Genomic DNA, 27719 nt, shown 5'->3' on the forward strand with positions numbered 1-27719 from the left:
GCCTCCTTTCGTCGCACTTGGGTATGACAAGAATTTTTTAATGTACTTAAACGGGTTGCTCAAATGCCACATTGGTTATAGGGAATAATGAAAGTCAATGATTTTTTTTTTTTTTTTTTTTGTCATTTAAACGACCTCCAAGTTCTTGCAAAAAATTTGCGCTAGAATTTGAGTCATTCAATCTGAATTTTGTTGCACATGACATCATTTATTTTTGGCAAATTTTGAGCATGTGACGGGTTCAAAAAATCGTTTTTTTTTTTGCAGTTTTCGGAAGAAAAACATCTTAAAAATATACTATACAAATTTCAGACAGAAATTTTAATTATTTTTAAAGTTATAGCTAAAATAAGAGAGCGCGCCGTGGTGCGCGCAGCAGCAGCTGCTCTGAAACTTTAAACGCGTTTTTCTCAAAACCATGTTTTCGAAATTTCGGGGAATCACTGACTCAAAACTATTCAAACCAATTTGGCTAAAAATTTAACCCGTTATTCTAGACACACATATCTAGATCGCGGACCTTTAAAACATTTAATTTTTTAATAATAAACTATTTAATTTAAAAAATGTATGAAGAAAAAAATTAGATTTTGAGAACTTTATTCACAAGTCCGCCATTTTGTTTTTGTTTTTTTATTTTTATATATATTTTAGGTTCGGGACCTAAAATAAAGTCTACAGAATAATAATCTCTTTGAATTTTTTATTTCAGATGACTATGGAAGGCTGTATGTTTCCCCGAACCAACTCATCTTTTTTTTAAGGACTCCACTTTGACGTCAAAAATTTTAAACAAATTACTATAAAATTAACTTTAAACAATTTTTTTTATATACTTCAAAACACCAATAAAAACATGTAAAAACTTTAAAACGATCGCTTTTTATTTTCTTTTTAAAGAAGATTCATGAAAAAACGTCGAAATTTCGGTCGTTACACCGGACTACTACCATAAGGAGATTAGACTAGGTTATACCAGAGGTTAGCTGGAGGCCCCGAATGAAGGGAGGCCCATTTTGGCGATGACTTTGATCCATGCCTTGAAGTACCACTACAAGAAGATGGAAGAGGGTTAGAGGCAGGTGAAGGTACTGTATCGAGAATAGATCGAGAAATAATGCGGGTCGGCTGTATGCGACCGAAATACCAGTTAGTTTCTTAAAATACTGCTATTTGGGTACAGGGTGCTAACCAATTCAGCCAACCCAAATTCTCAGTCACTTATTTCTTATATTTCCGATAGGTTATGTTAGGTTGTGTCCTGTGGGGCACACTCAGACTCATGGCCCATTGTGATGCCGCTTGGGAAGCTTGTCCCTATCTCTCCCAAAACCAGTGTGCGCCACTGTTGACGGGCGATTTTGCAGGTGGCTTCATTACGCCATCTTTCGTTTGCTTTCTTTACAATTTCTTCAAGGATGAGTAGCTTATATGTTTGTAAGGGTATCCCTATGTCATTATTTATGCACTCATCAGACAATTTAGTGCCGAGTCTCGCTAGTTCATCGGCTCTACAGTTACCCTCACTGTCGCGATGGCCAGGAACCCATGTTACTTTAAGGTGAAATGACTCAGCCATTGTCGACTGTTTTGTGAGGGATTTTATCGCCGCTTGGCTATCAGTGAAAATGTAGATATCATTTCCGGATATCGCATCACACTGTATCATTGTCGCGGATTTTATTATTGCCATCAGTTCAGCCTGAAAGACACTACAGTAGTCGGGGAGTCGAAAACTGAAGGAGATCCCCAGATATTCGGAATATACACCTCCGCCCACCCTGCCCTCGAGCTTTGAGCCATCTATGTATACATGGATGGACTCGCCCTGTCTCACATCGTCCCGTTCCCACTCTTCCCTTGAGGGTAGGAGGGTCGTAAACGATGTAATGACGAGTATAGACGGGAGTGCATAGTCCACCAGTCCGAGAAGCCCCAAAGTGCCAGCCAGGATTTTACCGTGACTATAATCCGTGTTTGGCCACTTATTTCGAGTGTTCAGCCTTATTGCCGCACTGCGTGCGTTATATATTGCCTGCAGATCTACCGGAAGGAGGTTTAATGTCGCATATAAAGCTTTCGATGGTGTGATTGACATGGCGCCGGTTATCAGAACAGATGCTAGTCTTTGCACTTTGTCAAGTTTCTTGATGTTCACACCCTTCTGAAGGGTATCCCACCATATTACAATTATATTTCCGATATCAGCTTAAATATTCAAAGAGCTTTCAAAATACGTGCCTTGATATTGTTTTTAAATAAAACAACTAAAAACTTTAATTTTTTAAGGTTTCACTACTTTTGTTCAAAATGTTGCTGTTATGTGTGAAAAATTACATAATTTAAATGTCCACCATGAGTACATCTACCGAGAAAATCTGCCAATTGGTCGATTCATTAAAGTTTTATTGTTGAGAACGTCAAAATATCGATATTGGGAGTTGTTCAGCGACACTGCAAAAGTTCGAACAGAACGGCCAGTTTTTATAGTTTTTGGTTTACCAGTCCTTTTTCTATCCTTTTTCTATCGGTCGATAGAAGGAACTATAAAACTTTAGTTCGAGTACTAACTGGGAATTGCCTAGTTGCAGCGCATGCCAACAAGCTAAATCTAACTATTAACGAAGCTTGCAGGAAATGTAATGAGCCGAGTGCAAGAGAAACCCTGGAACATCTTCTATGCTACTGTTCGGTTCTCTCGAAAACTAGCCTATGCTACCTGGGTGCTATCAGTTTTGAAAGATTAGAAGCTATACCTGAGCTGGAGCTTGAACAACTCTTAAAATTGGCACACAGTACGCGCATCTTGAGTGATGCATATTTTCGCTAAAAAAAGGAATCAGATCTGGTATCGCGATGGTCTCTGTCAGCCAGTATAACCTAACTTAGCCTATGAATTATCGACTCATTCAGCTGGTTCTACGTAATCGGAACGACCCGGATTTATATCCGCCAAAGGACTGTAACTTCAGCAGCATTCCTCGTATATGCACGGGGAATGTTTATGCTGCTACAACAACAATAATAACCAACTGACATCACCGCTTTCTTTACTCAATTTCACATTTTCAGTATTCATTTTTAACGTGCCCTAAATTTAATAAATGGACAAGTGATCCACTTTTTTAATAAATTAAATTTTTAGTGCAACATTTATGCTAGCTTGGCTACCTAAGTAAAAAAATCGATAGCTCAAATACCAAATGCTAGATGAAGCACCCTGTATTAGCATCTTAGAGAGGATATCAAAGACCACATCATCATTTCTTCAAGTACACCCGGTTCGCAGAAGCTCCATTACCTTTCACTATTATTGCGCTTGTCTGCAGAAGCTTAGTTTAATTAACATTTCTATGTTACCATTAGCTGTTAAGCGCTAAGAACAGACTTGTTTGCCTTTAGAGAATAAATCTGTAAGAGTACAAAATTCAGCACTACCAGCCAACAGACTGAGGACATTTCCTAAACGCCCTCTCCGGACTCTCTCTATTAGTGGATTCGAGCCAGTCAGAATTATAAAAATGAATAAAACTCAACTTTTTTTAAACACAAGAAAACTTTAGTGTTTTTATTAGGCAAGGTTGGAGTTTGTAAAATTTTCTTATCATGCAAAATTCATTGGACAGATACTGTAGATAAGAAAGGATTCAACGGAGTGTTTGCAATTCTTAAGTAAGTTTTGGACTCCATATTAGGGAACCAATGTGTTAAGGGAGAATAAATCAGGGTTAAAGATGAATAAATCAGGGCTAGATAAGCCAGGATTAAGAATGGATAAATTAGAGTTAAGGATAATTGACTAACTAGTGTTAAGGATGGATAACCCAATGCTGGTAACGGATAACTCAGTGTCGATGGTGGATAAACTAGTGCTGAGAATGGGTGACAGTACTAAAGAAAGATACACCTGTATTAAAATTGATAAATTAGCGTAAAAGGTGAACAAATCAGTGCTAAGTATTAAGAAATCAAGTATGAATAAACTGGTGTTAAGAATGAATAACCTGAAATGGACGGACAGCAGTATTAAGAATGAAAACAAATAGCGTTAAATTGAAAACCTAGTCTTAAGGATTAATAAATCAGAGTTAAGTATAAATAAACCAGTATTAAGGATAGACGGCAGTATTAAGAATGCATAAACCAGCGTTAAAATGAAAAACCAGAGTTAAGCATTATGAAATCAGCGTTAAATATAAATAAACCAGTATAAAAGATTAGCAAACCAGGGTTAAGTACGGATAAACTAGTAAAAAGATTGATAAACCAGTTCTGCGAATGAATTACAGTATTAAGAAAGAACAAAGTAGTGTTAAAGACAGATAAACCCATGTTAAGACGAATAACCGTGCCAAAGATGAATAAACTAGCATTAACGCAGAAAAAACTCGTATTAAGGGTGAATAAGTCAGCAAAAAGTTGCTTAGCAATAATTTTTCATAATACATTTTTTTCACGATAACTCACATTTTTATTCAAAAATATTTCCTACTTTTTAATTGCTAATTTGGCTCAATTGTTTTCTAATGTAATACTCGTATTTTACTTTAAATGCAAATTCAGCTCACTTAGCATTTTCAAAGTGAGTTTTCCGCAGTACTTAACGGGTTAAATGGGTTTTGTGGGTTAAAAAAATCGAATTGTTTGGCTTATTAATTTCTACAACATCTCAAGAATATTATCCTAAATTTTCAAGACGAACCGAATAATAGTTTCGGAGATACAGCTTTTAGAAGGTATGCGCTCCAAGCCACTTTTATTGTTACTCAAAACCTTAAACTCGTTTTTCTCGGAACCGTGTTTTCAAAGTCGGTTGTCAAATGCTCTCGAAAACTACTCAACCAATCTTGATGAAATTTTACACAGGTGTAGATACAATTTACTCATGCTTAGACGAAGAATTTTTTTTCAATTACAACTATTTAAAAAAAAACAAAATGTCAAGCAAATTTGACCGAAATTTTCATTTTTTTGGAAAAATGTCTGCCAAATTCCAATTTTTACTTTTTTTTCTTTCCTTCGTTCAAGCACGAGTTTATTGACTTAACTGAAACAATAATTTTTGTTTTTTCATTTTCGATGGTACTGTCAGGAGTTATGCTAACAACGCGTACGAACCTTTTTTTGTGGGGTCACCGGAAACGACGTCACAATGGAGGAGTTTTAATTTTTTTGTTTTGAAAATTTCAGAAATTATTCTTTAAATATGTATCTATAAGACAGAAAAAAGTTTGAATTAAATAATTTTTTTTTTTAGAAAAAAAAAGTATTGAAAATAGGCCTACCCGACGACACCCATGTAACCTCTTTATTCAGGTATTATTGCGAGATCGCGATCGAACAAGTGCAAATAACAAACCGAATAACAAAATAACAAAAAATTGAAATTTTAACTCATACCCCTACGTACCCTGCCGGGAAGTGTGCTGGTTTTAATTGAGCGACCTACAATTATAAGCCGACTCCGAACGGCAGACACTTTTTATGAGGAGGTTTTTCATGACAGAAATACACTCGGAGGTTCGCCATTGCATGCCTGACTACAAATAATTAATTTCACTTATTCCGAAATTAACTTTTCTAAAGCATCTTGTGTAGGAGTTACCTAAAAGGGTAACATTTCTACGATGCCACAGGATCGCATTTATGGTAGATCCGGTCCTGTCTGCTTATGTATAGCGTGACACATATGTATGTAGATACCTTTAGGGAAAATCTGTGCTAACAGGCATATTTCAGAGTCAGTATTAGCTAAATTGCGATAAGTAAGTAAAAGTGTCAATGTTCTCAATCTGATCACCATTTAAGAGGAAAGGGTTGCTGTTCATGGTCCGCAATTTCATTACTTTCGTTTTCTCGAGATTTCTTATTCTGCATTCAATGAGGCTTTGAACAGATTGTCAATTTTGTTCTGCATGCCGGTGTGTTTGACGGACAGGAGACATTCATGCATCATCAGCGTAGGCAAGGTCCTCGCGGTGTTCATGGAAATTCCAATAGATATCTCTTCTTTTCCCCTCAAACTAGCTTTTAACATATCACCAATAACAATTAAAGTAGCAAAAGAGACTGATCGAATTAACAGCGTCATCACCGAGTACATCTGCAAAAGTAGAGAACGCTAGTTCACCATGCGCAGTTGGCCGCTCTTGCATATAAACATTCGTATTACGCTGCTCCGTCGATTCTGCCAGCGCAGCAGCATATGAGCGATCCGATGCAATTACATCTACGGTGTGAGAGTTAACGCCAGCATCAACAGCAGCTTGTGTAGGCGAGTTTACAGTCGTCGAACCAGCAGACATTGATAATAGAGGCTCTCTCGCCTCATTGCTTTGATTTTCGCATTTTTGATTTAGTTTCGCAATTTTGCTTGACACTCATAAGCAAGAACACAAACACGCAGGTCTTTCATCCCAGCACTCAGTTGCACAAGGGCAGAGAAGACAACATCAGTTTCAAGTTTTCGCATTTCTTCAATGTCAGCGCACAGTTCAGATATTTTTGAGAGCAATAACTGTTACTGAACTGTCGGTTTCAAGAGAACTAATTGCATCCATGGCACGAGCATTCTCGAAGAGCAGCGATTTCTGGCAGAACTCTTTGCAAGCTGATTTCAAATTTACTTTCTGGGACTTTCTTCACTGCACCGGGCACATTGAATTTAACTTGGTTGCGATCAACCCTTAGCCCACATAAATAGAGCATTTAATAATTTTATAGAATAGAATAGATATTTATTTTTTAAAAAAGAGTCACTCACGTCTCATACACGCAAATTTTCAAATTATGAACTGTTAAATTATAAAATTACAGCTTAGTAAGCACGAAAACTGTGAAGCAAAAAAAAAAAAAGAACACGTCCGCACTCACACTCACTGACATACCTATTCAACCAACCATTTTACGTTCTCAAACTCTTCAGAAAACACCCGATACATACATACATACATCCGTCTATATATACAGATAAGCAGACAAGGAAAATAAGTTCCATAATGTTAAAGTGCCATTGTGTAAACAGTAATGTTATAATATAGCAACAATAGCTGCCAACATCGAACATACGAACAACAAACACAACAACAACAACATGCCGCCTGAGCGACATCGGCTCAGCAACATTTAACCAAAACTGTTGGCATTATAGCATTATCATGGCTAACAACGCGCCATAACTATAATACTTTTTATACAAAATACAAATACGCTAATGGCAACAGTAAAGGCACATATGCATATACTTATATACAACAACAACAACAATTACAACATTTTATAGCAACGTGAACAATAATAGGAGCATGTAGGCATCATCAACAATGCTGTGTAGCCATCGTCGCTTTTGTCGAAGTCGTTGACAGCAAATGATGACAACTGTTGTGAGAAGGACATTTGGCATAGCCAACCGACTGGTTGCAATAATCATTTCATTTATTGTTTTCCTTTCATTGCACACAAATACATATGTTTGCGCACATACACAAATACAAATATATACAAGTATGCATATGCATGTATGTATGTAGGTGTGCACTTTCACTCATCACCCTGCTGCTGGGTTTGCTGCCTTCATTTGCCTTGCCGTGCTTGTAGTTGTTTTTGTTATTGTTGATTATACCATTTTATGACCCATTTTTACATCACATTTGCATTTTTCATATGATTATAGCCAGTCAAGTCAGTGCAAACGTGGAACTATGAGTGTGGCGGTGCGTATGTATATATGTGTGTATGCATGATGGTGTGTGTGTGAGTGGTTGTTTGAATAGAAATCCATATGTAGTACTTTGATAGCTCGCTTATTTGTTGTTGCTAATATAATGACCGTTATGCCATTGTTAGCCGCTACTGTTGCCGGCCAAAAGTACTTTTTATTAATGACAGCCAATTGCATTCAAAAGCTAATGCCATTTCAACTCGACATAAACCATGGGTATTTTGAAATTCGAAGCAAAGTAGGGGAAAATGTACGTATGTAGCTATTTTTTATTAGTATTTTTTTGTTGCTGTTTTTTTTCGATTCTGCATTCACATGCATACAAATATTTATTACTTTTATATTTTTGTTCCCATGTGCGCTGTTGCCAATGCTTCTTAATTTATTAAATTTTCAGAATATTTTTGCATTCAATTACGACTGGATTGAAAATATAATATATTTAAATGGACTTTTGACAAAACAACATATCTTACTTTAGCTGGTTTTGGCTTTAGGATAATAAAATAATAAATAAAAAAAATGGCCTTTCCTAAATTTTTTTTTTATTTTATTAAAATAGTTTTTTGTTTTATTTAAACTTTTTTTTTTATTTTATCAAAATAATTTGGTTTTTATTTACAATTTTTTCATTTTATTAAAGTAATTTTTTTTTTATTTTATTAAAATATTTATTTTTTATTTTATTAAAGTAATTTTTTATTTTTTTTATTTTACAATAGTAAAATATTTTTTTTTTTTTAATAAAATAATTTTGTTTTTATTTATATTTTTTATTTTATTAAACTAATTTTGTTTTTTAATACATTTTTATATATTTTTTTTATTTTATTAAAATATTTTTCTTTATTTTATCAAAATAGTTTTTTGTTTTATTTAATTTTTTAATTTTATTAAAATAATTTTTGTTTTTATTTTAGTTAAATATTTTTTTATTTTTATTTTATTTAAATGAGTTTGTTTTCATTTAATAATTTTGTTTTCAAATAAATTTTTATTTTTTTTTTATTCTATATTATTAAATTTTTTTTTATTTTATTAAAATAGTTTTTGTTTCATTTACAATTTTTTCATTTTATTAAAATATTTTTTTTTTTAATTTTAGTAAATACTTTTTTTTTATTGTATTAAAATAATTTTGTTTTTAAATACATTTTTTTATTTTTTTTTTATTTTATTAAAATTATTTTATTTTTATTTTATTAAAATAGTTGTTTGTTTTATTTAAATTTTTTTTTAAATTATATCAAAATAATTTGGTTTTTATTTAATAATTAATTTTTTTATTTTGGTTTATATTAAATATTTTTTTTTTGTTTTTTAAATTGTATTTCAAGCCATAAAATTGTGTTTTTCTTATCGAAACGCAAATAAGTTTACCACCTAGTATATGGGTTTTGTTAGATAAAGAGCTACTTTTATAAAAAAATTATGAATATTAAAAAATGGTAATAAAAATAGTCAAAACTTGTTAAAATGTGGAATAACTACCGTTTTTTCGACATGAATCATCGAATTTTGTTTTTAATAAATAAAAAAAATATTTTGAATGATGGAAATCATTATTTTGAGCTTTTCGCGCTTTATCGCTTATCTGCAGATGTCTAGTTTATAGGTGCCAAATATGCTTGACGCACGACGTCATTTGCAAAAATTTCAACTCTTCCGAAAGGGTGATTAATTTTGCGCACGCTGGTATTTTTTAATTTTTACTTTCTACTGCATTTAAGGGTATTCTCTGAAAAAAATTTATGCGAAAAAAGCCCTAAATTCAATGATTAGACAAGTCCGATTGTTCTGTCCTATTCATCATCAGGTATTTCACAATTGCAGCTAAAAACTGTATTCCCCCTTATGTGTTGTTTCAAGTAGTCATATTTTAAAAAATTCCAGAACTTTTCGCTTACTATGAATCACTTGTACGTCTGTATGTGTGTATATGTGAAACCTTTTCGAACTAAATTAAAATACCAAGGGGTGTAAAATCGCTCTTGACTAATGTGTCAGCACATTTTGCGCATTCGACTCACCTGGAAATTCTTGCGGTATCAGAACGCCTTTTTTGCGACTCGCTGCCGCAGTTTTAGCATTATGACCGTGAAAAATGTGACGTTGCCGTATCAGCCGATACAGCAAAAATAATTCGCCATGATCTTCGCGTTGTTCCGCATCTGCATTGCTATTACCGTTAATTGTTGTATTTGACTGAGTTGCCGTAGCTGAGGCGGATGGAGGTGTTGTGTTATGTGGTGTGGAGTGCTTTGAACCTACTCTCTCGCCACTACTACCACCGCCACCGCCAACACCACCACCACCGCCACTGCTGCTCGTATTCGTAGCACCCGAGCTGTGCGCATTCACATTACCGCTTGAGGAGGCCGTCGATGAGGAGGTGCCGGTGTTAATAGCCACCGTTAGACCACAAGCACTCACCGACGAATTGGAGGCACTGGTGCCTGTGGTATTCGTAGTGGCTGTGGAGGAGCCATTCGACGAGGACGATTGCAATGTTTCATCAGAGAATTTCGTTTTATACGAAATGCGGACAACGCGTGGCAATGAGTAGCGATCGAGAAAGATATCTGCTGGCAATGGCTCGTGTTGTGACTGCAAATGATGTGTGAAAATATATTGAAATTAATTTCATAGTAAGACATACACGCTTTTAATGCACTATTTTGCTATGAGCTACTCACCTCATTGCTATATTTGGATGCCTTGCTGTCGCCGGTGGAGTAATCGCCACCACCACACATGCTGCTGCCGCCCGTACCCACACCCATGCCATTGCCACTGGCACCCAGCCCACAGCCACTGCCGCCCACGCCACTGCCACTAGCCAAGTTCGCGCCCATGCCGCCAGCCGAACAAGCGTAGCCGCCATTGGCACTCATACGCATGCGCCGTGCCAAACGTTGTTTCATTTCGATTTCATTGCGTCGCGCTAGGCGTGCATTCTCGAAATCGGCCACCGAGAACATATTCGCGCTGGTGTCGTGCGAGTTGAAACGTCGCAGCTTGGGTTTGCGTCCCTCGACGGGTGCGAAATGGCCTAACGGACCGCCGGAGACAGCTGTAATGCGCAAAGTGTAATTAGTCATCTGCATATATTGGCGCAGAAAAGAAAAAACAAGAAAAAATTTAGTAAATCTGCTTACTAATTACATACCACTTATCGCGTTGGGCGGCGTAGCAACACCTGTAGCAGCCGGTGACGCATTGCTGCTGTGCTTGCCATTGACGATATTGCCATTTGTGTTGCCATTGCTGGAGACTAAGAAAAAGACGGGCGGTGGATTACCGCTGCTGCCACCAGCACCACCACCACCACCACAACTGTTGTGATGCTTGGCACTCAATTGCTGTTGGTGATGATGTGAGGCGGCTGACGCTGACATGCCATTTGTATGGTTGCCACCTGCAAGCAAAGAGGAGAGAGGATGTTATGTTAATAAATTACGGTAGAATGAGTAATGCACTTCACAGTTAATTAGATAAAGCTAAAGAATGGTAACTAGAAATAGTTGAAAAAATTTTAACGCAAATAAATTTATAGCCTTATGGCCAGCAAGACAAACTACCAGCTGAGTGGTTTTTTTTGCAGTACACAATGCAAGGCATGGAAAATTATCTAACGAAGTCATAAAGAAGCAGAAGCGGTGAAGAATTTTTCATATGCAGACTCAATACTAGAGGACTGCGTATCCATCATGTCGGACATGGGCTGTACCGAAGTGATGTATGGCCTAAGATACGTTTGAACGTATGTTGGTAGCTGTGGTGGTGAGCTTGATACGACATTAGAATGTATCCTAGAAAATAGAAAAACACTGATTGCGTACGCTAAGACAAATTCTGTTAGTTAGAGAGGAAAAAAGAGTTAAGGCTTCAAACCCACGGTTAAAGTGTGACACCACGTTGTTTTTCTACCGAAAGTGGGTAAGGCAAATAACTCATGTTAAGGCCGGCTTGTGGAAAGTTTCTTCTCCATTGTGGAAAGGTCGGTAACATGTGTACATTAAGCATAAACGCGGACGCCGTATACGAATGGTTTGGTGCGTGACTACCAGGAGTTGGGAGTAAGTTCGAATCTCCGTGCAACACCAAAATGAAGGAAATGTTTTATCACGAGTGGGCGTTTAGCGTTTGCTTTTTGATCCACCTATTTTTTTTGAGAATGGTAACACAAATGACATGTCAAATGTGTTCATAATTTACTTAAAGGTTTGATATTTCAAACCATCCGGTTGCCTTAATAAACGAGCAGAGCTTCGTTAGTAAACTACCGTGACATGCTCAACGAGCTTTTGTTTCCAAAAATTGAAGAGGATGACATGGACGACATTTGGTTTCAACGGGACGGAGCAACTTGTCACACTGCCAAAGTTACACTCGAACTTTTGGCTACCGTTTTTGAATTCCGATATCAATTGGCCGCCTCGGAGCTGTGATTTAAGCCCGTTGGACTATTTTTTGTGGGGAGCCGTTAAGGACAAATCCTATGCGAACCATCCAGAGATAATTGATGCTTTAAAACACGAAATCGAAGTTGCCATTCATGAAATTGGAGCCCAAACAATCGAAAATGTGCTTAAAAATTGGGTTGATCGAATAGCCTACGGTAAAGCCTGACGTGGCAGTCATTTGAACGATATTATTTTTCATTCATAAATGACAATGTTCAATCTTAAAAATAAAACAAAAAGTTTGAAAAAATATTGATTAGTTTTTTTTTATAGCCGATTCAAAAAGCAAATTTTACATGGCCCATCCTATAATAGCAGTCTCCCCTCGACAGGCAATGGCAAGCCTCCGAGTGTATTTCTGCCATGAAAAAGCTCCTCATAAAAAAATTTCTGGCGTTCGGAGTCGGCTTAAACCCCCCATTTGTAAACAAAAAAACGCACGACACAAATAGCAGGAGGAACTCGACCACTCACCCAAAAAGGGTATATGGATCAACTCTGCCATTCATCCATAATACACTTGTGTCGGCGCTCTTTCAAATTCTCGAAGCACTTCTTACATGGGACAAAACACTTCAAGTGCACCCGCCTAAAATCTTCATCGCTTGGATTTTTGTTATTTATTTATTCATTCTTTCAAGTACAACTCAAATAGATTACTAATTATACTTATACTTTTTTAAATGAATGCATTTAGTTGCAGATTTAATTGAAAATATGGTGGTATAGAGGGTAAAAAAAAAAATTACGCTAATTAAAAAATGTGTACATTTTACGAATTAGGGCTGAACGAAAGATTCTTTATATTGGACGTCCACTGTAGTTTACATATTATTTTACTCACGTATTTCGTTATAACCAAGGCGCATTCATTAAAGGTGGTAGCACTAGACCAACAACAATGTTGGCAAAGTATTGGAAAAGTAGAAAACAAAAAATTAATTCGCCTTGTTTCATAATGGACTGGCAGCCACATGGACACGGCGAAAGAAAAAAAAATAAGTCAGCTGATTTACCGACACCACCTTTAATAGATTCACCTTGGCTTTAATGTGGAAAATGTGACATTTCTTACAGTTTAAAAAGAAAGAATTTTGGAGAATAGAAAGAATTATGAGAAATCCTTTCATTTCGAAAAAGTATTCTTTGAGGAAAAAATCAAGAGCGATGGGGCTTGAAAGCGAATTAAATTCTCTCAAAGCTCCAAAAATCGGAATATTAGAAGCATAATGAGCTCTAAGCATTTCCGAACAGAAAATATCGTGATTTCGTGAGCTTCGCTGAGGAAATTGAAACGAATTCTAGCGAGTGACGATGGAAACTCAATCGGCTCACTTATCAAATTGAAAGGGAGTTTTAATTTTATTTTTGCTAAAATAATTGCTATTAAAAACATAAAGTGTATAACATAATTAAATTGTTTCATTAATTATAAAAAACAAGGAAAATATACAATATATCAAAAAATATATCATTTCGTTAGTTATCAAAATGTTTGTTTTAGTTGCAAACAAAAAGTTGCGTTTCAAAATAATATTGATAAGCTGAATATCTCAGGCCTGGTGCATAGAAATTACTGTGAACGAAATGGTAGATAAATTAGCCAGGAAAGGGGCGATCTCCGCTTTTATAAGTCCAAAGCCATTTTATGGCCTCGAAAAGTGGGACTGACAAAGAAGATCATTCTGAAGAGTATACAATCGCAATCGGGTTATCACAATCAAAATCAATCAACTTCAACCTAAGCCGATTTAAAATTGTATGGAAATAAGCAAGAACAATTTTGAAATCATAACAAGAATTTTAACTGGGCTTGGTTGATTGAATTCGCATCTTACTAATGGTGGAATATACTCCATTAGAACTTGGCGGCTCTGTGGGAGGAAGATGAAACTGACAAGCTTGTGAGTCGGGCTCAACGCTTCAGTGATAAGCAGACAAGCAGGGAGGTAGATATTTTACCAGGGGAGGTTGGTTAGAGTGGTGATTCATCCAGAATCCAACTAGCGCTTCCGCACCATTTTGTTGTACCAGGGGAGGAAACATAACTCAAAAAATTTATTGAGGTAGTTGGGCTCAGGAAAATACTCTGAATCCATGGAAGGGGCACAATGAATCTCTCAATTATTAACTAACACATATAAAATTATAAAACTCTTGAAGGGACTTGTTATGGTCCTTGAGTCTTTACCAAAGATTCGCGATAGTTTTTAGATCGAGACTATTTACCTGTTTCAATCCCGTTTAAATATTCTGTCCGGAAAATTGAAAAATGTCCATTGACACAATCAGGTACCTGCCTCAGGTCCCTCTCTTGTAAACGTGTGAAGATTTCACACCAGCGATAGTATCCACTCCTCCCACTGTTCCCATAAGTGGTTCTGGAGGAATTGGAACATCGGAAAATTTGCGATAGCGCAGTATTTACCAACTATCATCTTGTCAGAATTATCTATGAGTTAACGAAAGTATGAATTATTGAGCTGAAGCTGGATTTGAGTTAAATATAAGAGCAACATTAACATTGCAGAGATCAAATAATTGTATTTAGGTGTCATCAGATCAACCGGGCTAGAAGATGTAGTGGGAAACAACTTCTCATAAAGATAGTTTAGAGTCTTATCCTAACAAATGCAGAGGTGCGGCGAACATCAGACCTCGAACCGGCTCTCAGCGATTTCGAAGGTATCAACTGATTTGCTGACGCACCTGGGGTTATGACGGCGGCTTGTTTATGAAAAAAAAACTATGACTGTCTTGATGATATAAGAAAAAGATCAGTACAGAATCCGTCCACATTACTTCGTTACCATCTGAATAACGACTGATTAGACGATACTGTGAATTCGTGCGAAAAGAGTGGACAGAATTCTACTGCCGAATCCCGATGACGTAAGAGCCCAAGTTACTCTCACAGTTTGCTTCGGTTGGTTAAACCTTGTAATCTATCAACCTTGGTCTTAACCAACATGAATCGGAATAGGAAAATACAGTTCCTCGCTTAGATTTACTCAAATATTTCTCATCTCAGTAACTACGATCTTCAGCTGTTACTGTGCTTATAAATATCTTGTTAGCCCAGGATGCGAGGGACATACAAGGAAATTGTAAAGCAGACAAATTAGCGAGAGAGGGCCCGCACTACCACTCACCTCCTTCTTGGTATGGAGGACCCCTCTCAACCTACAAACTGCGTGGTACAAGTAGCATTGGCCCTTTAGCTAACACGAAATAAGTTGATAGTCTGACATTTAATGCTTCAAAGGCACTACTTAATCGGTCATGGAAAAACGACTTTATGTTAGTTGCTTTGATGTTACATTCTCCTGGATCGACATGCTCAACGGTTGAATGGACCTTATTTCAACTTTATTAGAAGCTGCAAGAATGAGGAGAAAGAAGAGTCTGCCAGACATCTTCTTTGTCACTATTCTGCGAGCTTGCCACTAAGTTTAGATACTTTGGCTCATCCTTCTTGAATGATACTGATGACCTTAGGGATATAAGTGTCAACCAGATCAACGGGTTTGGACCTAAAACAAACTGGTTTAACGAGGAGTGGTAGGTAAACCAACGTAAGGAAATGGACTAACATATTTTGTTTTTAATAAATAACACACAAGACTTGTCAATGTTAAGGTATACCTGTAGACCATTTTTTAAATCCGAAGAGGTTTTACATTATAAGTCGCTGTGGAAACTAGAGCACAAGTCACCTATTCCTCGACCCTTTTTTAATAAGATTTTTCAGTTTCGGGAACAAACAAAAATACAGGCACCTAAATTGCATAAATACGGTGGCTGAGCATCATTGCAGTGCTTGTTTATTGGCAAAAAAAATTACAGATTCTTTGCACTATTTTTCCGATGGAAAAAAATAATCACTCCCATCATAACACATCTAGCCTTCATACCTAAAAACTATAATTGGCGATGGCGTCAAAATATCTTGGGGACATAGGGGCATTAGGGTGTATCAAGCTCCATAAAAGAATTGGAATTTTTTTCAAGACTTCTGTCCAGATATTTCAGAAAAGTTTAGAATTTGTGTGCTGGAGCGATTTGAAAGTAAAAATTTAGTTTTTTATAAATAAAATTTGTTGAATTTAAAAATAGTTGTTCTCTAAAAATCTCCAAAGATGATGGAGAGTTTAAACTTCAAAGATCCGCATGCCCCACTTCTAAAGGGTGTTTTTTTAGAGGTTAGGTTTTCAAGATGAAATAAAACGTATATAATTTAATGTTATGGCCAAGAATTTAGCTTTATTATAAAGATAAGGGTTTGCCATTATGTTTTAAAAATGATTTCGGGCAAGTGGCCGCCGCGGCTGGCTCGAATATGTCAGCAATAACGCGCCGAATATTCTCTTCCAAGACGTCAATCGTCTCGGGCTTATCTGCGTAGACAAGCGACTTCACATAGCCCCACAAGAAATAGTCCAGCGGTGTTATATCGCACGATCTTGGAGGCCACGCCACAGGTCCACGGCGCGTGATAATGCGCTCACCAAAAGTTTCCTTCAATAAATCGATTGTTGCGTTGGCTGTATGGCATGTAGCGCCGTCTTGTTGGAACCAAAGGTCGTCCACATCAACATCGTCCAATTCAGGCACGAAAAAGTCATTAGTCATGGCTCTATAGCGCTCTCCATTGACTGTAACATTATGGCCGGCTTCATTTTTAAAGAAATATGGACCAATGATTCCCTCTGCCCATAGAGCACACCAAACAGTGACTTTTTGAGGATGTAACGGCGTCTCAGCAATGGCTTGTGGATTATTTTCACTCCAAATGCGACAAGTTTGCTTATTGACATACCCATTCAACCAAAAGTGAGCTTCATCGCTGAACAAAATTTTCTTGTGAAAATCGGGATCGGTGGCCATCTCGTTTTGGGCCCATTCACCGAACGTGCGACGCGCTTGATCAGGTGTAAGTCTATTCATTATGAAATGGCAAACCAAACTGAGCATAAATCAAGTGGCAGCTGTCAAAAAGACCATCTACGAAAAAAGTAGTGCCAACTTGAAAACCTAACTTCTAAAAAAAACACCCTTTATAGGCAATGTTGAACGTTTGAGGGAAGGAGAAAGTTTGTATTGAAAAAGTTTCACAAAAAATATATATGTGTCGGAAAATTTAAAGTATCTTTGTTTGTAGAATAAATTGGTGTTATTTCTTAAACTTCTGGAGTAACCCGCCTAGCACTAGTAAGGTGCTTGTAAAAGCTTTTATGCAAAATACGATCGGATGAATACTGGCCTGTCGATTGGAATTTAAGTGTGTTCTGTCCAATTTATAAGTTATTTAATAGTAGTCTTTTTAGTCTTCTAAGAATCGCAGACAGGCTCATGTCGAGCGTAATTTGGGTAAGGCTTAAACCCAGCATCAAACTTGATCTTTATCAGTGTGGCTTCGGACTCGGAGGAACCATAACTTTCCAGATATTCACAACACGTTAAGTCTTGGAGAAGCTGCATGAAATGAAAACGAAAAAGTAATTTTCTATAAAACGCGATTTGTGCAAAATGATGTTGAGCAATACTGGAGCTGTTGTGAGAATTGAGGAAAGCCTTATTAAGGGCGGTCTAGAAATTTCAAAAAATCGATTTTTTGTTTTTTCTATATTTCACAAGTATAGTATCTTAAGATTACACTGTGAAATTTTCATGCGGAAATTCCCAATATTATAGCTTCTACAGCTCATTAACCAGTTAGAGATCGGTCCGCGCGCTCCTGGACCTCAAACTTTAAAAGCATTTTTCTCAAAACGACCTTTTCCGAAACAACGGATATGAAAAATAAAATAAAATATTCAACCGAATCACTTGAAATTTGAATATGTTGTTCGCAACATGTATGGCTATCATCCGAACTAGAAACATAATTTTATTTAAATATCTAATTTCGTATTTTTTACAACAAAAACTAGTAAAAAATACCCGTTTAACGAACTTTTTTTTCAAGGGCGCGCCATTTTGCCAATTTTAAATATTTTCGATTTGTTCTTGTTTCGACCCTAACTGCACACTTTCTGATTAAGAATCTTCTTGAATTTTGTGTTTAAGATGAGTACAAGTCTTGAAATCACCTACGCCGTCCGGGCAAGATTTTTCAAGGGGCCATCTTCAGCGGCATTTTTATCATAATAAATATTGTTTTTAAAATTAAATACAAAGTTTTTCGTTTTCTCAATAGATGAAGTAATAAACGCAAAAAGTGGGAATATCGTTTTTTTAATTTGTTATGCCAAAAAAAAAAAAAAAAAAAAAATTGTGAAAATAGGTGAAATTTTCGTGCTTTAGACCACCGGGTCTCCTTAAGCCGTTTGATATCAAACGAAGCTTCAGAGAGGGTGACTACTTTAATCTGATGCTGTAAAAGATTGCTCGAGCAGCAACACTTAATCGCTCAAGCACAATTTTTTTCTTTTTTTCGATTAAGCATAAAATTATTGGCGTATGCCATCGTAAGAAATTTACATCATCTACTCAGCAACCGCGTGAAACTACCTTCTCGAAGATCTAAGCGAGGCAAATGTGAGTGGCGGTGAATGAGAGCAAAACGAAGAACCTTCTGCCATCAAGCAAAGCCTCAAAATCTTTGAAAGCACGAATAACCTTCTGTCATCATCAGGACGTACCCACATTTTAGGTCAAGCGCAGCTTAGAGCTTCGAGTGTGGGTTCAAACTGTATAAGAAAAAAAAGAATCACGCCAAACACTTCTTCTAAGCATTTCCGAAACTTTATCTAAAAGGATCTTTATATTTCAGCTTAATTTAAACCCTGTTAAACACCTTATTAATCACTCGGAACGTTCACAGTTTATTGTCAATGTGCGCGTGACAAGCGAAAAGTTCAACAATTTCATTGCCAGAACGATTAAAATGATTAATTGATCACAATGAGCATTTCATCATCATTGGAAATTTTGCTCATAAATTCGCATTGTTGTTGTTTGCCGCCTAGTAACTGCCGCAGGCAACTACCCTTTCTTCTGTATTTTCGCATTTTTTTTGTATTTTTTTTTTTAATTTTTTCACATACACACACTTTCGACGATATCTGCTAGGTACTCACCTACTAGATTTGTTGTTGATACTGTGGTATTTTTTGTTGTTGCACACACTGCATTGCTAGCAGTTGTGTTATCTGTTGTTGCACCAGCTGCTGCTGCTGCGGCTGCTGAGCTTGCTGTTGTTGTTGTTGTAGCAACGGTAGCGACAGTCGTCGGTGTTGCCATGTGCGGACTACTTTTGATAAACCAGTTGGCCAAATGTCGTTGACGTTCGAATTCGATACTACTGCGTTGCATTTCGGATAATTTTATGGAATCAGTCATTTCGCTAGGCATCAGCAATTTAAGCGAAACAATACGAAAAACATACAAAAGATGTTTATTTTACTACTTTGTATGAGCAGCTGCCGACGTCGCGACCGTAAGGAAGGGCGTGCACGCCTGCGCAAAGCAAAATGGGAAAAAAATCACAAAAAAAGCACACACACACGCGCCCATACACACTGACGGCTAGTACTGGAATGTCGCACTACACTTTGGTGTTATTGTTGTTCGAGTTGTTATTGTTATGAATGCAGTTGCTTTTTGCTTCTCTCTGCTTGTTTTTTTTTTTGTTTCTGCTTCGTATCACTTATGATTTATCATTTTATTTTCTAATTAGAAATCTTTACGAAAATCACATTTCTTTGCTTTAACTCGTTTATGCATTTTTATTCACTTTTTGGTTGTTTCTTTTTTTTTGCATTAAATATTTACACTTGCAAATTCATACGCCAAACCGTAGTCACTTGATTCTATTCTAATTCGCACTGCTGTGTTAGCCTGTCAACTGCCGGCCCGTATTTGGCATGATCTACAGCCCAAAAACACTGTTCACACCACCGCGCATTCAGTGCCTGTGACGATGACAACGCTGCTGACGGCAAACGGCAAACGACAACGAACCACATACGAACGACGAGTCGCTGTGCGGAAAAAAATTGCTGACGACCTTAACGACGCGACGTAACCCAGCTACTCCACAGCACTCACGTAGCTACATCGGTACACGACGACTACACTACAACCCGATTCGATGGCGCGTCGAATGCAACTGCCGGCCAACGTCAACGCCAACGACTTGCGAAGCTCCACTGTGTGCGGCTGTGAATGCCCGTATGCTCGTTCGTGCTCCAAAAACACCACCAACAACAGCTCAAACGACAGTATGACCGCGTCAACTGAGCGCACCAACAATGAAATGAACTAAGTAACTGACTGCTGCTGTGACTCAGTCAATTCATGTGTTCGCGCGTCATCGTCATCGACACTTTGTATTGCACAGTTGTCGCTGTAAATAATTCTGCTGCTGCTGCTGTCGTTGTCGCCGACGTCTAAAAACAACAAACAGTCAGTAAGTCAGTCAGCCAGGCAGTTAGTTAGTTGACAGAATGGTTTTGGTCGCTAGAATGCTTGATTGGTGAGCGAGTAAATACGAGTGCGCGCAGCAATGAAACAATGAGTTGAGGAGCGACAATGTAAAGGAGAGACAGCTGTGTACTGCTGGCGGGGTTGGTTACCTGTAGATATAACAAGAATAACACAAATGACGGTAAGCATTCATATATTGTAATAAATATAAATATGCGTGCATGTGTATGTATAAAAAGGGTGGGTCATCTACACGTTTGAAACTTGAACAATTGATTGACAGAAAGTTAGGTTAACATCTTGGGAAATATTAAAGCTAAAAAACATGAAAAAAATAAAAATAATAATTGGCGAGTACATTTATGTTAGATGTTTGGCCGAGCCCCTCCTCCTATTTGTGGCGTGCATCTTGATGTTGTTCCACAAATGAAGCAACCTACAGTTTTAAGCCGACTCCGAACGGCAAATGGTTTTTTATGAGGAGTTTTTTCTTGGCAGAAATGCACTCCGCGGTTTGCAATTGGCTGCCGGGAGGCGACCGCTATTAGAAAACACTTTTTCTAACTCTTATATGTTTCATGCACGGAGAATCGAACGAACGCACTCCCGAATGGTACTCACTCATCAAACAGTCGGCTACGGCGGCCACACTTGGAAAATACCAGCTTATTTCAATGCAACACTTCTCTGCTTCCTGGTAAAGCACTCCGCTGCTCTCCAAGCAAAAAATTTTTATGTGAGAACAAAAACTTTGTCTTTAGTAGCTTAGCTCACAAGCGGAAAGTCTAGGTCAGTGTGTCTAAGTACAAGTAGGGATTTATTTTTCAAACCATTTCGCAAACTTTCAGGTGAAATGCTTTCAAAGGCTATGAAATTCGATAAAAAATGATATATATTGAAGGGACATTTTTTTATTCAGCATTTATCTACTCGCTAAAGAAGCCCGTTACTCACCAAGCGAAAATTTTCTACATGAAAGCAACAGTTTGCCAATATACAAGCTACTTTGTGGCGTATTTGTTGTCAGAATGAATTCCACTTTCAAGTTAATTGCAGTTTCCTTTTCTTTTTGAAAGATAGTCCATTAAAAAGTATGCCATAAAGCAGCAGCTAAATTTAGCGTTGCCTTAGTTTTGACTATGAATACTGTTTTTGGCTTTTAGCCACTTAGCGATATGCACAGGCCAGTGCTTCCAAATATTGCTTACATTTAGGTGAAATGAGTTGTAAAGCAATGAAATTTCATACCTCATTTCATTTTCAGTTTATCAAAACAAAAATAATTCAGTGCTGCCAAATGTTGGATTCACGAGAAAAGTTTCGTTTTTTCGTCACGCTCAAGCTAGTTGGTGAATCGAGAGTAGTTAATAAAAATTTACTTGCAAATCGGTGCAGAAATTTAAAAATAAAATAAAAATAAAATATTGCGCGTACACTGCCGTTAGGTGTTTGCCCGAGTTCCTTCTTCTATTTGTGGCGTGCGTCCTGATGTTGTTCCACAAATGGAGGAACCTATAGTTTTAAGCTGACTACGATTAATGCTCTCAGAGACGAAGTTTGCTAAACTAGGCTTTTCCAATAACAGGTGTTACAGGTGAATGGACTGCGCTATCGAGAGATGACTAACGATTTTTTATGGCCGGAATTGGATGGTTTTAATCAATAAGACGGCGTTACGTGCCACACAAGCAACGAAACCATTGATCTTTTACGAAAAAAGTTTCCGGACTGCGTTATCTCTCGAAGAGGTGATCACAATTGGCCATCGAGATCTTGTGATCTAACACCTTGTGTCTTTTTTATGTGGGGCCACGTGAAAGAGAAGGTCTACGCCAACAGCCCAGTGTCAATTCAAGACCTCAAAGATGGAATTCGTGAGGCTATCGAGGACATAGGCCAGCCACTTTGCAATTTGGTTAAGGAAAATTTCATGAAAAGGATATTGTCCTGTAAGCGCGGTCGTGGTGGTCATTTGGCTGATGTTATTTTCCTTTATTAACGGCATACCATCCTCTTTATAATGAAATAAGCATCCGATCATTTATATTAAAAAATAACATTTTTCTTTGAATATCAAAATAACACCTCTTTTTAAGGGGGGAAACCGGTTTAGATCGATCAAAAAATCGATTTTTTTTATTGCGTAATCGCTGGTATAGCTACTCAAGAAAATGCGGTAAACATTTTAAAGCGACATTCGCATTATTCCCGATTCTTAAGTGACTGTCCGTCGGTTCCGCACCGTAGCGCGCGTTAGTTAGAACGATGTTTTTCTCGAAACTACTTTTTTTCAACTGATGGGCATTCTAGCTTAAAAAGTTATCAACCAATCGATCTAAAATTTTTCGGGATTTTTTCTTTCAATTCTAATCTATATGAACCTAATTCTGGGATTATATTATTATTTAAAATATGGGGTTTTAAGCAAAATAGATGAAAAAATATGATATAAAAAAACTACTACGCCTCAAAAGCATGCAATTTTCAATATTTTTTTACCACAATTAAGTTCATATTCTTAGGAAATATGTTGTTAATAAAAAAAAAAATTGCTTCAGAGAAAAATTGCAACTTCAGGAACTCCCACCAGCAAGCCACTCGGATGGCGATCACGCTCTAACGCCACTATCTCCCGCGGAAATAGCTTCAAACAAATTTAAAAGTGTACCTTAAAATATAAATAAAATATCCTCTAAACTTAAACAATTTCTGATTATTTCTTCTTTGTTCAAAAAATTCTCGAAAAACACCAAAATTTTGGCCTCCTAAACCGGTTTCTCCCCTTAAAAACCCCATCTATCAAATGTAGCACGAAAATGTGCTGAAAAATTATTTTCATCGTAACGGCTACCGCAAGACTGGCCGTGTAGGGCATTTAAATAATCACCATTCCATAATTAGACGTAAGAGTTACATTTTCGCATAAAAAATCCCACATTTAGCAAAAAATCTCCCGTTTTCTACTCAAAGCTATTTCAAATTTCAAACGTTAGTTATGGCCCACCCTGCATGCATAATAATAACAATACTCGTAATACTTATAACAATAGTTTGCTGCGGCGCTGGCTATAATAGGCGAGGATAATGAATGCCTATTGGTAGTTAGAAGTGTTATTGTTCTTGTTTTATGACATGGGGTATTGTGTTAGTAGAATTTGCGGGGAGCATGTGAGTAGATATACTCGCACTTATCTACATTCATACATATGTATGCATACAAATATATTTGTACGTGTGTATGCATATAACAGGTATTTCGAAATTTAAGCTCAGCCTGTATATACCCTTAATGAATTAAAAATAGTCTCCCATATAGGTCATATCTTTGCTTTTATTTTTTATATTTTTTATTTATATATATTTTTCTATATATATATTTTTTTGTATATTTTATTTTTTGTATATTTTATTTTTTTGTGTTATAGTTACTTTCACTATTCGAAGCATGGCTACTAAGTAACGAGACTGCCGCTGTAATGAACGTTACAGTCGATTGGTTATGTGGGAGGCCCTCAGGCTGATAGCCCATTTGTGATGCCGCGTGGGGACTTGTCCTTAACGAACAGTATAGCTGATTTTATTTTACCGGAATGAGCTGGGATCAGGGACTGTGAATTCAATAATATGTATTATATTTATTATCCAAACAAAAACAGCAACAAAAAAAGGATAAACTGATGCTCTAAAATATTTTAGCTTGATTTCACAGCACTACAGTGTTGGAAGACTTCAACTTTCATCTCTTTTTAACGCGTGCCGCTATGCTTTCTCAACTTCAGCGGACCCAAATGTTGAGTGTAGATGTGGATATGTAATGTAGATTTCCACCTTTCCACTTTTTTATGGAGAAAAAATATTTAATTTGTAAAAAGATTGTCTCCCCTCTCAACTTTTTTCTTAATTTTTTATTAATAAAATAGGAAGTAAACAGAAAAAAATGAAAAAAAAATTATATATGGTTATTAAAATTTTGGTACAGAGCTTTGAAGGAAGCGGTTATTTTAAAAAAAAGTAACATTACTTTTTAATATTTTAGGATAAAATATCAGTTTTATAACTTTTTTTTGGAAAAAAATTTAATTTGTTAAAAAATTTTGGAAATTTTGTTTTGTCAATTTCCGAATTTTTGTTCTTTGTTTTGCAATAGCTGACTATGAAAAAAAAAATTTTTTTTGGTAAAAGGTTTTTTGAAACACATTTTTTAGAAAAACCACCTCTCAAAGTTTTCTTATTTTTTTTGTTAATAAATTAGGAAGTAAACTGAAAAAATTAAAAAAAAAATTATATTGAATATATATTAAAATTTTCGTACAGAGCTTTGAAGGAAAAATATCTGCGCTTATTTCAAAAAAATTTAAACATTATTTTTTAATATTTTAGGATAAAATAACATTTTTTTTTAACTTTTTTTGGAAAAAAAATTTGATAATTTTGTTATGTCAACTTTGAAAAGCTGTAAATTTTTTTTATGTTTTTCATTATTGTTGTTTTTAATTATTTTTTTGCTAAATATGTTTTTGAAACATATTTTTTGAAAAACTAGCCCAGCTCCATTTTTTTATTAATAAATAAGAAGTACACTGAAAGAATTAAAAAAAAAAACAATTATAATTTCTAGATTTGTTCCATGTTGACTGAACTTTTGACGTTGCAGAGCTTTGAAGAAAAAATGAGCCGCTCAACTCTCCCAATTTTTTTTTGAAGAAATAAATATTATATCGTTATAATCAAGATGAGTGAGACTAATAATGTGAGTGAGAAAAGCAGTGATGATTCTTCAATACGATTTATCAATAGAAATTCTGGGTTAAGAAGACGTTTACCGTTTTCCTCGCATTCATCGGATTGCATTAGTACAAACCCAACAAACACATTGATTGAGGGAAAAAGAAGTCGTAAACCTGTTAAATGGATACGAAATTTACAAAAGCATAACAGGATGAAAGGTTTGGCATACAGGAATAGGGGAGGAAAATTAATACCTGCAAAAATATTTGTCGATATACAATGCGGCACCATATAATCAAAACATGTAAAAAGAAAGCGCCGTTTTATCTAATCCAAATGACTCACCAAGATTTTTTGTCAACAAAACCTTTAGAACAGTCTATCATTAACAGAAAAGTAACCGTCACTGGGCTTCCACTAAATTGGCTTAAAATATGCTGGATAAAGTTAGAAAGGTCCAAATCTTATCTCATACAATTCAAATGTGACTATAATGAAGGTACAGAATTTCAAGCCATTAATATAAGAAAATCTTTAGTGGGTAGACCGCAAAGTTTGAAAAATATAGATCAGCCTTTATTTTATCCCAAAGGTAAAACTGTGACAAAGGAAAAATGGAGAGACATGATAGACCTGCTAAAATTCATTCCTCCTATTAAACACGATTACTATTAGAACTTGTCAACAAATCGAAATGACGAATCTTCGCATACAGCTGATGAAGAAGACATCATTCATAATATTGCTGAATCATACCAAAGAATAATGCATAATTTATAGCAGATTAATTACGAAAATCATTTTATAACCTAACTTCCAACATTCATTTTTATGGAAAAGCTGTGATAAAAATTTATAATAACTAACTTTTTCTGTAATAAAAAGTTAAAAATGAAAAGACTTAATTTAACTTTATTACTTTTTTCAGTTGCCATATCGATTAACTCCATCAGTCACATAAATACTGTAACATTACTGACGATTGTTTGTTGGCTATTCTTTCTTATTAATTTTATATACCGTTAGATGAAAGCTATATCTGCAATTATGCATTCCACATTATATATTTGAATTCATATTATCAGAGGAATTTTTAAAAACAAAACACATTACATCATCGCGTTGCTCAACTTTTCGTTTTAGGGAGTTAATCGATATATGCACTGAGCGGCTCAAATATCATCGGCTATTTTAAATAGTTTTACAAATATTTTTTTAATTTTTTAGATAAAATACACCTCTCTTCACTTTTTTTACAACGAAATTTAATTTGTTAAAATTTTTTTTGTGAATTATGTCGCTGTCAAATTTTTTTCTAATTTTTTCCATATCTAGCTGAGTCTGCATTGTATTCCCAGAAAAAATTTGTTTTGTAAATTAATTTTTTTTTTAAATATATTGAAAAAAAAAATGTTGGTCAATTTTGAAAAATAGTCTCTCTGAAATTTTATTTCTTATTTTTGTCATTAATAGCTGAGGCAATGCTTAGTATTCATGAACATTTTTTTTTTTTGTTTTTATTTTTTTTGTTGAAAAGTTTTTTCAATCAATTGTTTCTTGTTTTTTTTTTTTTTGGTCAACAACCCCTCTCTATGGTTTTTCTTATGTTTATATTTTTATGTTAGTTTTTAGTTCCTTGTTTAAATGTTTTTGCAACAATTTGGTTTTGTTTTCTTGTCAATTGTGAAAAACTATTACTTTTTTTTTGCTTATTATTATGTTTATTTAATAGGTCAGACTAAGCTCAATAATCGCAAAAAAAATTTTGTTTGGAAAAAAATTAAATTTTTTGTAAAAACGTTTTTTGAAACATTTTTGTTTTTGTCAATTTTGAAAAACCTCTAAATTTTTTTTTTATTCATTAATAGCTGAGACAACATCTAATTTTTTTTTTTAAATTTTTTAAAAATTTTTTTTTTTTCAAGATTTTGTTTTTTGATTTATAGCTGAGACTAAACTTTTTTTAAAACGTTTTTGAGACATTTTTGTTTTGTCAATATTGAAAAACCTCTAAATTTTTTTTTATTTATTTATTAATAGCTGAGACGAAATTAAATTTTTTTTTTCCAATATTTTGTTTTATTATTTATAGCTGAGAAAAAGTCGAATTGTTTTTGTAAAATTTTTTTAAGTGTTTTTTATTGACCCACACTTATTGAAAAATAGTCCCTAAAATGTTTCTTATTTTTTTCGTTAATAGATGAAACTATGTTCAGTAGGCCCTAAAAGTTTCATAGTGGTATTCCCATGACTTTTCGAGTTATTTACACATATTCAAATATAGACAACGAGCGAAAAATACCGAACAACAGCTTACTAATGCACGCAGCGACGCTTCCATAGCTTTGCAAATGGTCGTAATAAATGAGTGCTTC

General features: G+C 35.6%; 1 protein-coding gene across 5 annotated transcripts in view; it reads right to left on the bottom strand.

The window, feature by feature from the left end:
* Positions 1–27719, bottom strand: part of LOC128864965 (uncharacterized) — a 331205-nt gene that overhangs the window by 29229 nt on the left and 274257 nt on the right. For all 5 annotated transcript variants that reach the window (XR_008454730.1, XR_008454729.1, XM_054104783.1 and 2 more), the window contains 4 exons: positions 19269–20765; positions 10890–11138; positions 10417–10793; positions 9751–10327 (listed from right to left, as the gene is read on the bottom strand). Coding sequence is in view for 3 of the 5 variants with exons in the window: in XM_054104783.1 (XP_053960758.1) it covers positions 9751–10327; positions 10417–10793; positions 10890–11138; positions 19269–19542 (1477 nt within the window). In the remaining 2 variants the exon portion in view is untranslated. The remainder of the gene's footprint in view (positions 1–9750; positions 10328–10416; positions 10794–10889; positions 11139–19268; positions 20766–27719) is intronic.

The sequence above is a fragment of the Anastrepha ludens genome, chromosome 5 (genome assembly GCF_028408465.1).
Source record: "Anastrepha ludens isolate Willacy chromosome 5, idAnaLude1.1, whole genome shotgun sequence".
Lineage (NCBI taxonomy): Eukaryota > Metazoa > Arthropoda > Insecta > Diptera > Tephritidae > Anastrepha > Anastrepha ludens.